The sequence below is a fragment of the Cherax quadricarinatus genome, chromosome 18, assembly GCF_038502225.1.
Source record: "Cherax quadricarinatus isolate ZL_2023a chromosome 18, ASM3850222v1, whole genome shotgun sequence".
NCBI lineage: Eukaryota > Metazoa > Arthropoda > Malacostraca > Decapoda > Parastacidae > Cherax > Cherax quadricarinatus.
Window position 1 is genome coordinate 5,119,922 of NC_091309.1, and position 12,504 is coordinate 5,132,425.

The 12,504-nt window shown below is 36.9% G+C and overlaps 2 protein-coding genes across 2 annotated transcripts in view; one reads left to right on the forward strand and one right to left on the reverse strand.

The window, feature by feature from the left end:
- Positions 1 to 3,778, forward strand: part of ChLD3 (Chitin and LDLR binding deacetylase 3) — a 77,977-nt gene extending 74,199 nt beyond the window's left edge. The window contains exons 12-13 of the transcript XR_008407142.2: positions 1,033 to 1,155; positions 3,641 to 3,778. The gene's annotated coding sequence lies outside the window, so the exon portion shown is untranslated. The remainder of the gene's footprint in view (positions 1 to 1,032; positions 1,156 to 3,640) is intronic.
- Positions 570 to 12,504, reverse strand: part of LOC128689293 (Cyclin-dependent kinase 4) — a 564,556-nt gene continuing 552,621 nt past the window's right edge. The window contains exons 7-9 of the mRNA XM_070086124.1: positions 11,100 to 11,260; positions 10,617 to 10,752; positions 570 to 4,588 (exon numbers count right to left, since the gene is read on the reverse strand). Coding sequence (XP_069942225.1) covers positions 4,100 to 4,588; positions 10,617 to 10,752; positions 11,100 to 11,260 — 786 coding nt within the window. The 3' untranslated portion in view covers positions 570 to 4,099. The remainder of the gene's footprint in view (positions 4,589 to 10,616; positions 10,753 to 11,099; positions 11,261 to 12,504) is intronic.

Here is a 12,504-nt window from a genome sequence, read left to right on the forward strand (position 1 = left end):
AAGCTGATATTTTACTACAGCTCTTAAACCACATGCAACCAAAACTTAGTTGTAATGACTGAGGGGGTATTGATACTATTTAAATGAGACCCGGATATTGCTTAACAGCATCTGACTCAACCTGTGAACAATGCACTTCAGCTGTTAACATTGCTCAATTCATCATTTCTGCATTTCATCTGACGTTGTTCAATATATGATTTGTGCATTTTAATTTTTCACAAAATACAATATTCACAAAAACCATAAATCCTCTTAAGTGAAAAATAATAACTAAAAAAATAAGACAATCTCAAATGTAAAGATGGGCAGCAAGTGATGATGCAAGCATGTATTTTACAATGATTTCTGAATATAAATGATACTGCTTTAGATCATAAAATTATTTTTGCTGTCCTCAGCAGGAAGAGTGAAATAACCTGCATCAATCACAAGACTGTTTGAAATATGTATATATTTGCTACTACATAGCAAGAACTAGGAAGGTGCAAGACCTAGAAACAGTTCTGGTTATACCACTAACTATTAATCAGATGTACACAAAAATGCAAAGCTGTGTAATAAAAAACACATCAGAGCCAGATGATGTAAATTCAAAAAAAATTAATATTGTTGTTTCCTTTAACAGAAACATAATTAATTGTAATTAAACCCCAAGCACTTGCTTAATATATATTATAAATAGAGGAATTTTGTTTTCGCTATACATAAACTAATTATAAAAAGTCTCCTATTAATGTACTCCTATACATGTATAATCTATTATACACACCTTGCCATAAAATACCTTATAAAGCATTTGTAGAAAAATAGTATAAGATAGAAAACTAGTTACATTTTTTATCCCCTATATTTACCTTAATTTAAAGTGGAGGGGGGTAAGTAAGCACTCAGGCATAAATACCAGACTGAATGGGACATTCACTGCAGCACTATACATGGGGTTAATTAACTTCTAAGCATTGATGCATCTACTTTAAACAAATTATTTGGATATATGCATCATTAACCCTTTCCCTGTCTCTTTGGCAGATCAACATTACTGATGCCAGTGTTGCTCATGTCTACCTTCCTGGAGGTCATTCCAAGGGTTAGTGCACCCAAATATGCTGCAAGCGGTAAATTTTGCCACAGACACGAGAGAATACATCTGCGGTGAGTGCACAGTATAAAAAAAACCTGTCCTTGTGTTTGGTTTAAAACTATGAATTTGAGGTGTTTTCTAGGAACATTTTTAGGGTTTTATAGGCTTTTTCATGGTATCAGTTGATAGAATAAAAGACATACTACTGTAATAGAAATGATTTTGGTCAATTTCAGAACTAGTTCAAAATAGGGTTCAAAGTTGTGGAAATATTAAATTTTTGATGACTTTCGTAAGGAAGAGTAAAGCCCTCCTGCTCCCTGTCTGTTTTATCGGTTTTTACTAGGTCTGCTTCAATTACTAGAATGCCTTAAACCATGACCAATTATTCCTGGTTTATTATACAAGAAACAGGGTAAAATTTTGATTTGTATGATAGATTCAAAATGGAGGGTAAGTGTAATATAGGAGAGGCCTGGTAATGTAATTAATGAATAAACATTATGCATTCTAGCATACAGTATTTATTTTGGATTCTGATTTTAAACTGCTATAAGGCAATTCTAATAGTTGATTGGCAGTTTCTTGTGCTCAGTTGATAGAATGGGACATACTAGGATAACAGCTAAGAATTTGGTCATATTAAGCAATGAAATTGACTTAAAACAAGGCTCAAAATGGATGAAATCACCTATTCGTAAATCATATCCAGATGTGCCAACTTTGCACCTGCGTAATTCTGTAAGTTACCCATCAAATTTCGCAATTTTTTTTTTATATTAAAAGATTCTATCATTTCAGAAGAAAAAATAATCTTTGTATTGTTTTGAAAAATCCCAACATTGTCAGTACTTTTAATTTCATTGATACTTTGTAGATCTGTATTACTGACACCAGTATCATTCACATAGTTCTGCATTTTAATCATGGCACCCTGGAATATGCTGTAAGCAGTAAACTTTGACCTAGACTTGAGAGAATAGGTCTGTGTAGTGGGGGTGCACAGTATGAAAAAAATCCTAACCCCCCACAGTGCATTATGGGAAAAGCAAACTTCTGTGTTTATATTGGCTATTTCTTAATAGCAGTTGACAGAATGAAAGACATACTAGCGAATTAGGTGATTTTGGTAGGTTTCAGACCAGAAGTAACTTAAAATAAGCCTCAGGTGGCAGAAATATTTGATTTTTGGTGATTTTTTTGAGGAAGGGTAAGTAGGGCCTTCCTATCACCCCTGTCTGTTTCATGAGTTTTTACTAGGGCTGCTTCAATTACTGGAACAGATTAAACCATAACCAATCATTCTTGGTTATATTTTATTAATCTGAGAAATAGGATAAAACTTTTATTTCTTTTTTTTGATGCTCTATTCAAAATCCAGGTTTGTAACATCGGAGAGGCCTAGACAGGTGATTAGATTAATGAACACAGGGAAGGTAGCTTTAGTGGCTGGAAGACCTGCAGTGCTCATTGCTGAATTTAATGTAAAATTGGACAAATTACTGACTTGTGTTCACTTTTGATGGGCAGTTTCTTGTGGTCAATCAGTAGAACTGAAGGCATACTAGTGAAATAACTGAATAATGGAATTGGTTTCAAATTAGGCAAAATCACTCAGGGAATTATGCAGGTGCAAATTGTACAAGTTTTCCATCAAATTTTACAATTCTTGTGTCATTACCTTCAGAAAGAGATTCTCTTACTATTTCAGATTTTTTTTTTTTTTTTTTTTTTTTTTTGGAAAATTGCAACACTCTCTGCACTTTTAATTTTGGGGATCACAACAGTGAAAGGGTTAAATTAATACATCCTTGAAAAACAGTAATGCTGAGCTTCTTCAGTGTAAGAAACCACTAGCATTATAACTATCACGGGTCTTAAAAAGTCAAGACGACAACATAATCAGTTCATGAAATTGCTGATGAAGCCATTTTTTTTTTTTTCCCCTGTTGCATTGATAGATATATATTTTTCATAAATAAATTACAACCTCTCTTCACTATAAGAATGAAAATTCTAACATAATACCCATGTGGAGTATAGACTTGTTTAACAGCCATCTATGCATGATGACACATTTCACCTTGGTCATGAGCATTAGATGTATATTTCTGCACATATATCACCTAAGTACCAATATCTATAAAAAATTTAAACAATTTTACTAAATTGTATATTTGTTAAACTAACTGTCCCATGACAACTGTTAAATCAAAACGGGCACCTATCATTTCAGTGAACCATAAACATTCATTAACTCGGTAACAAAAGGCAGGAACACAAGTCAATTATCTTGGTAATCACTTCTAAGTCCAACACAAAAGTCTGCATTTCCACTCTCTCTCCCATTACAAAAACAAAAAAAAACATTCATCAATCATACAGTCAACAAATGCGACAACAAACAACTTCCGCACCACTTAGTGACTTGGTACTTGAGAAATGCTTTCTTTTTCTTGGGAATGTTGAAGGGAATGCTTTTAAGGTAAGGTGATACACAAGATTATAAGAATTTTTAAAGTTGACTGTTTAACCAGTAACTTTGCACTTTTTCAGAACATTCAAGACAAGCAGAGTTACACAAGGAACTATCTAGTAAGCATAATATGGAGCATAACTCCTACTGCAGGAGAGCACAATAGTTTACGACATCTTTGAGATACCAAAAGCAAGGCACCAAGGTGGGACATGTCTAGTATTGCTCATGGTACAGGTATCAATTTGTACAGTTTTTCATAAACTAGTACAGCTAATTTATAGCATCACTCAAGCTTTAGCTGCTGCACATAACTGAGATTTCAAAAAAAATAATGCAGATATATACTGAGGCACAAGAATAATCTGTCCATTCATATTATGAATTTTTGCAAATACATTGTCAATCTTTCACAATATACCTCAGCCAATAAAAAATTTTCAGTAAAATAATGATATGCAAAACACATCCTTCATTAAATCACCAATGAAAGGAGTGTCCTATTAAATTTTATCTTTTATGTAGGATGCTACAATAAATTACACAGTATTTGAGCTACTCTCAGGGGAAGATGTAACACCACCACCACTTGCTGGAGTTGTGGTAGTGACTGTGGCTGAGGGTTCTGTATTGGTAGATGTGTTGGCGGTTGTGATGGCACGTTCAGTAATTTTAGGCTCCGGGATTCTTAATATTGTGGAGTTTGTATTGGCACTGTTACCTGCATTGGGGTTATTTTCATCATTAGTAGTAACCTGAGAGGGTAATGCAGCTTGCCTTGAGGGGTTGTCGACTGTACCACTGGTCGTATTGGAAGCACTAGCTGCAACGTGACGGTGATGATGGTGATGGTGGTGCATATTGGCAGGGCTACTAGTAGCAAGGGGGGCTGGGCTTAGAACTTGTTGAGTAGGTGTTGACCTGTTGCTTGTGGCCATAACTCGAGGCGTGTTCATCCCTCGGAAGTACGGATGACGAAGGGCTTCAATGGCCGAGATACGCACACTCGGTAGAAATTTAAGCATTTTCTGAAGAAAAATAATCCTGTTAATACCATAATCTACACAGTATAAATTTAATCTACAGTGTGTTTTTCTAAAAAAAAGTGTATTACATTATAGCATACTCAAAAAATATATACAGTACATTACTGAAGAGCCTTTAAATCTGTAGCAGAAGGCGGGGTAGGGGTTAGCCTAGGAAAGGTTAGAGGGATGGGGTAAAGGAGGTTTTTTTGTGTGCAAGGGGCTTGGATTTCCAGTAAGCATGTTGGATAGGAGCAAGTGGGTTTTTAGGAATTGATGTGCTGTTGGAGTGTGAGCAAGGTAACATTTATGAAGGGATTCAGGGAAACTGGCAGGTTGGACTTGAGTTCTGGAGGTGGGAAGTACAGTGCCTGCACTCTGAAAGAAGGGTGGTCTGGCAAGACAGTGATGGAGTGGATGATAAGTGTTTCTATTTTTCCAGGTCACCCTGCCTTGGTAGGAAACGGGTGATGTGTTATTTTTTTATTATTAACACATCGGCTGATTCCCACCAAGGCAGGGTGTCCTGAAAAAGAAAAACTTTCATCATTCACTCCATCACTGTCTTGCCAGAGGGGTGCTTTACACTACAGTTATAAAACTGTAACATTAACACCCCTCCTTCAGAGTACAGACGCTGTACTTCCCATCTCCAGGACTCAAGTTAGGCCTGCCGGTTTCTCTGAATCCCTTCATCAATGTTACTTTGCTCACACTCCAACAGCACGTCAAGTATTAAAAACTATTTGTCTCCATTCACTCCTATCAAATATGCTCACACATGCTTGCTGAAAGTCCAAGCCTTTCACACACAAAACCTCCTTTACCCTCTCCCTCCAACCCTTCCTAGGCCGACCCCTATCCCGCCTTGCCTCCACAACAGATTTATACACTCTTGAAGTCATTCTGTTTTGTTCCATTCTCTCTACATGTCCGAACCACCTCAACAACCCCTCCTCAGCCCTCTGGATAATAGTTTTGGTAATGTGTACGAATGGTATATAATACCGACAAGATGAGAGTAAGACACATGTGCAACATCTGGGTATCTTTATTGTAGACGTTTCGCCATCCAGTGGCTTTATCAATACAAATTCCAGGACATAACTTGAAGACAGTAGAACTATGTACAGAAGATGAGGTAATCAGTCCCTCAACCTAGGAGTAGGTGCGAACAGCACCATAGTCGTGGAGATTCTCCACGACTATGGTGCTGTTCGCACCTACTCCTAGGTTGAGGGACTGATTACCTCATCTTCTGTACATAGTTCTACTGTCTTCAAGTTATGTCCTGGAATTTGTATTGATAAAGCCACTGGATGGCGAAACGTCTACAATAAAGATACCCAGATGTTGCACATGTGTCTTACTCTCATCAGTTTTGGTAATACCAAACCTTCTCCTAATTTCCAAACTAGGAATTCTCTGCATTATATTTACACCACACATTGCCCTCAGACACGACATCTCCACTGCCTCCTTGTTGCAACATTCATCACCCATGCTTCACACCCATACAAGAGTGTTGGTACAACTATACTCTCATACATTCCCCTCTTTACTTCCACAGACAAAGTTCTTTGTCTCCACAGACCCCTAAGTGCACCACTCGCCCTTTTCCCACCTCATCCTTCATAGACCCATCTGCTGACACGTCCACTCCTAAATATCTGAATACATTCACCTCCTCCAATCTTTTTATCCTCATCACCTTACTCTTTCCTATATTCACTTTTAATTTTCTTCTTTTACATATCCTACCAAATTCATCCACCAACCTCTGCAACTTCTCTTCAGAATCTCCCAAAAGCATAGTGTCATCAGCAAAGAGCAACTGTGACAACTCCCATTTTGTGTTTGATTCTTTATCTTTTAACTCCACACCTCTTGCCAAGACCCTTGCATTCACTTCTCTTACAACCCCCATCTATATATATATTGAACAACCATAGTGACATAACACATCCTTGTCTAAGGCCTGCTTTTACTGGGAAGTAATCTCCCTCTCTCCTACATAATCTAACCTGAGCCTCACTACCCTCATAAAAACTCTTCACTGCTTTCAGTAACCTACCTCCTATGCTAAACATCTACCACATTGCCCCCCTATCCACCCTGTCATATGCCCTTTCCAAATCCACAAAAACCTCTTTAGCCTTATCTAAATATTGTTTACCTATACGTTTCACTGTAAACACTTGGTCTACACACCCCTTACCTTTCCTAAAGACTCCTTGTTCATCTGCTATCCTACTCTCCATCTTACTCTTTAATTCTTTCCATAATAACTCTACTATACACTTTACTAGGTATACTCAACAGACTTGTATCCCTATAATTTTTGCACTCGCTTTTATCCCCTTTGCCTTTATACAAAGGAACTATGCATGCTCTCCACCAATCCCTAGCTACTTTACCCTCTTCCATACATTTATTAAATAATAGCACCAACCACTCCAAAACTATATCCCCACCTACTTCTAACATTTCTATCTTTATCCCATCAGTCCCAGCTGCCTTACCCCCTTTCATTCTACCAACTGCCTCACGAACTTCCCCCACACTCACAACTGGCTCTTCCTCACTCCTACAAGGTGTTATTCCTCTTTGCCCTATACACGAAATCACAGCTTCCCTATCTTCATCAACATTTAATAATTCCTCAAAATATTCCCTACATCTTCCCAATACCTCTAACTCTCCATTTAATAACTCTCCTCTCCCATTTTTAACTGTCAAATCCATTTGTTCCCATGTGTTAATAAATATAAAAATAAAGTACATTACTGTGAATATATGTTTAGTTTTGAGGGTCATTTGAATTGTGATATCAGCATACTTCTGCCAAGACAGTGACTGAATGAATGTTGGTCAATCTTTTATTTTTTGTTTAACCCCCCCAACCTCACCCTTAGTCACCATATGTATGTGGGGGAAACAGCCAACATGTAGTACAGATAAGAAAATTTTTCTACTGTTATGAATGAGAAGAAACTGGATGATTTAGCACTAAAAGAAACTAAAGTAAAAGGAATGGGAGAATTTTAATGGGGAGGGTTAAATGAGATTTAGCCAGGTGTATCTGAGAAAACCAGGGCTAAGGAAGATACAGCAGTAATTTTAAATAACTTTTTTTTAAAAGTGTTATAAACTCAAGAATTATGTACGTTAGAATAAGTTGAGAAGCAAGAAATGGGTTATAGTAAGTATGCACCTAAGAGCAAGAGATGTTTAGAAGAGTGATTTTGGAAATGTTAAGTGAATGTTAGGGAGTTTTGAGCCAAGCAGGAGAATTATTGCTCTGGGGAACCTCACCTTTCTGGGTTTAGTGCTTAGTTATGATAATAATCTGGGAGAACTTAATGCTAAGCAGGCAAGACAGTTATAGATGGTTTAGTAGGTAAGTCCATTAATGTAATTGTCTGCAGAGTTTGGTAATAGGTAATACAGTGGAACCCCAGTTTTCGTCTGGTCCAGTTATCATACAATTCAGTTTTCGACAACCTTTTTTGGCAAAATTTTTGTTTTTGTATGTCTGCTCGGAAATCGTCCATACCAGACGTGTCCGCCTGCCCACGAGATGTGGCCACTCATACGTTCGTGACTAGGTCTGCCTTTGTTACTCGTTCAGTGAGCATTACTCTGCACATTCATCCGAAACATTTTGTAATAATCCATTGTTTTTTGTGCATGTGACTGCTAAATAAGCCATCATGGGGCCAAAGAAAGTTCAGAGTGACAGCCCTTTAGTAAAGAAGGTGAGAAACATGATAGAATTCAAGCAAGAACTCGTAGGAAAATACAAAAGTGGCATACATGTGATGTTAAATGTTTATTTATCCATTTCATTAGTCATTTATATTTATTTCTCATTGTTTTCTGTATGTAAAACTATAGTTATTCTCTATAAAATGTATTTTTTGTTAATATTTTTGTGTCTGGACTGGATTAACTGGATTTACATTATTTCTTATGGGGAATATTATTTCAGTTTTCGTACAAATCAATTTTCGGCCGACCTTCTGGAACAGATTAATGACAAAAACCAGAGTTCCATTGTACTTATTTTGAGAAAACAAAGAGGATAAATACATATTTATACAAGACATGATATGGGATGCAATGAGAGCAGTTAGATTATGTATTAGTAGACAAAACTGTAATGGGTAAACACTGGGATGTAGATGATTTTAGAGGAGCAACAGAGATGTCAGATCATTATTCAGTGATACAGTAAGAGTAAGGGGTAGATGGAGCACAACACTGTTGCAATCCAACTTCTCTCGCCCATATAACAAGATTGTTGTATTCTAACCCCCATGTGTATGTTACTGTTCTTTAATGCCTAATTCTACTGCTACCTTAATGTATGATAGTGTAAACATTTTACGGAGCATTTATTTGTACAGTAGGGCCCCACTTTACGGCTTTCCGCTAATACAGCAATTTCAAATTTGACCAAAACTTGCTATATGGCAAACGGTCTTTCAAATACGGCGCACCCCACCCAGTTTGTTTACATTCTCCGTGAGCACGTCTCTTTATTATGTTTGGAAACTTTCCAAAATTTAAAGTGTTTTAAAGTTATTGCATATTTTATATGTACGGTACAGTGGACCCCAATGGAAATAAGCAAAGGACCCCAATGGAAATAAGTCACTCTGTCTGACTTTTTTGGGTTATCCTAGGTTCTCTACACATATGCTGCTATGTATGATAATTCTATGTAACTGTATTTGTGTATACCTGAATAAACTTACTTACTTACTTACTTACTAACGATATTAATTGGTACCCGAGAACGAATATCGTTAGGCGAGTTTTTTAGCATTAGCCGAGGCAAAATGTTAGCATTAAAATGCATCATTAGGCGAATTTAACGTTATGCGATGCGTTCGTTAGGCGAGGGTCCACTGTACTCTGATAATTATACTTATGTGTACCTGTACCTAAATATACTTACACACTGTGCTGGCATGCAGGTACACATTAAAATCACTAAGTCTCTCTCTATTCTTGACGTAATATGTAATCTCTTGGGAACATTAAACGTCATATATTACTTTAATACATATAGACATTTTCGTTAATCCATCTATATTTTTCAAAATTGTATAATAAACATGCTACGTAACATATAAACATGATAAATACACCCCACAGTAGAATAAATTAACATAAATATGAGATGTGGTAGCCAGGTGACAATCAGAGGAAATGTGTCACTATAATATTACTGGGGGTAACTAGAAAATTATTCCTTTCATATGCCTTCACTCAGAGCGTCATTTCTTCTAAAAATGGTGTTAAAGGAGAATGGGAGTGTTTCTCTTTACTTATTCTACTGTATCAATGTGGAGACAACTTGTACACAATGTAAAGTAACAAAAACCAGATGCGTTTGCCTGGTTTGTTTACATTACGTGTGGGCTGGGAACGCTGCCTTGGCTGGCTACTACCTGACTTCCTACAAATAAAACTCGCCTCCCACCCTACATTAAGAGTAAAATATTTTAAGGTAATTAATGAATATAGTGTATATGTATTTTATCGCTCTGGAGCACTTTAATTAAATGTTGTAGCATATTACATGTGGGTGGGGTGGGCTGACCTGGCTGGCTACCAAACTTCCCAAACCTGACTTCCTACAAATAAAACTCACCTCTCACCTTACATTAGGACTGCAAATATTTTAAGGTAAGCAATGGGTGTACTGTGTGTGTATTTTACTTTTTATTGTTGTTAATGCCTAGTTCTATTGCTAACTTAATATATGTTAGTGTAAACTTGTTATCTGGCATTTATATGAATTTATAAGTGGAAAAAATGGCATTCTGCTTTCCGGCAGTAGCCTGGAACCTAACCTGCCGTATAAGTGGGGCCCTATTATACCAAGATTGTTGTATTCCAACTCCCAACTTCCCTCCACCCTATACCAAGATTGTTGTATTCTACCTTCTCACACTACCCTCAAGTAAAGATGACATATCACACTCCAACATCCTACAACTATAACTATATAAAAATTTACCTGCAGTAGGTCTGCTGCATCATCTGTGATTTCAGGTACAATATCTCTGATATGCCTGCCCTGATGGTGACGGAAGTTACTTCGTGATAGTGACACATCACGTGGCCAGTCATTCTCATGTGGAGTCCCAATCACACTGCAATATATACAAGTATATAAAAAAATATCAGGTCATCTTACTCTGCTCAAAAACCTAATACTGGTATCAGCTTTACTGATAGAACAAATATAAAAAGAGGTGTATTCTTAAAATGTCAGGTTTGTAAAAAAAATATATATTGCATTGGAGTTTTCAATAAAAGGGGGGAGAAAGAGTGTGTGTAGGCCTGTTTGAAAAAGAGAATATACTGTAAAAAGTACATGTGACATGAATGTAAATTTAAGCTTACAAGAAATTCATAAAAATTATCCATATTCATGCAAATTTACGAATTGGTCTACTTGTAAACAAGTTTTTTATAACCTAGGAGTGGAAATTCTTACTCAAATATCCTTTGGAGTTGGTCTGGTTCTGTGTGTCCCTCAAATACAGGTTTTCGTCGGAAAAGTTCGGCAAATATACACCCACAGGACCAGACATCAGCAGGTGTAGCATAGCTATTACTCAACAAAATTTCCGGAGCTCGATACCATAATGTAACCACCTGTGAAAATAAAATATTCCCAGTAACACTATACTGTACAATTTTTTAAATGCCTTATGAACTGCAACTCTTGTTTAATATCACTCTGTATACAGTGCTATATGATTTTCATTCCATATTTGTAGTGTTAACCCCTTCTCCTGCATATATTACTAAATGTAAAAGGAGAAACTTTCGTTTTTCTTTTTGGGCCACCCCGCCTCGATGGGATACGGATGGTGTGTTGAAAGAATGAAGATTTGTATTACATATATTTTGCACTGGCTGTCAAATGGATGTCTAATAACTGCACTGGTAGTGGGCAGGCACTTGGAAGTAAAGTAATAATAACACTGGAGAACTGGAAACCTGCTGTGAAGTGGAGGTGAGTGTCTCAGCCCAAAAAAACAAAAGTGTAGAAAGATGCTGAGTGTGTGGGGTTGCAGCAAGGAAGGAAAAGAAAGAGATCAGCCATTTTCCACCAAGGTAGGGTGGCCCAAAAAAGAAAAACTTTCACCATCACTCACTCCATCATTAAATAATGGTGAAAGTTTTTCTTTTTCGGGCCACCCTACCTTGGTGGGAAACGGCCGATGTGTTAATAAAAATACGTGGGGAAGGGGGTATGGCCAATCAAGGTGAAGAACAATGCCAGGCATTATGTTAGTACACTGCAGAAAAGTCATACAAGTGTTGGGAAGTGTGTAAGGTAGTGAGTAGAATGAAAAGAGGTAAAACAGCTAAGATAGACGAGATTAAGACAGAAATATTAAAAACAGGTGAGGATACAGTTTTGGAATAGTTAGTGTATCTTTCTTTTCAATATATGCATGAAAAAAGGAGACGCCTAAGGATGGGTAGAGAGCATGCATAGTTCCTTCGAATGATGGGAAAAGAAGTGTGTGTAAAAATTATAAGGAAATATGTCTGTTGAATATACTGGGTATGTGATAGTCATTGCCGAATTAAGGATAAGATAGAAAATAGGATTACAGAGGAACATGATTTAGGAAGTGTAGGGGATATGTAGACCATATAAGTGAACAATACCTCAAGACTAAGAACTTTCACTTAGTGCATAAGGATACAGAAAAAGTATATGATATGGTGAATGGAGGAGCAATGAGGCAGATGGTGCAAATGTATGGAACAGGCCACTATATATCACCTGGGCTTATGGTAAATTTAGTCTATATGCTCTTTCATTCTTGTCATTGTAAAATAAGTTGTCATAGGGCTTAAACACTGAATGCAATAGTTTTAAA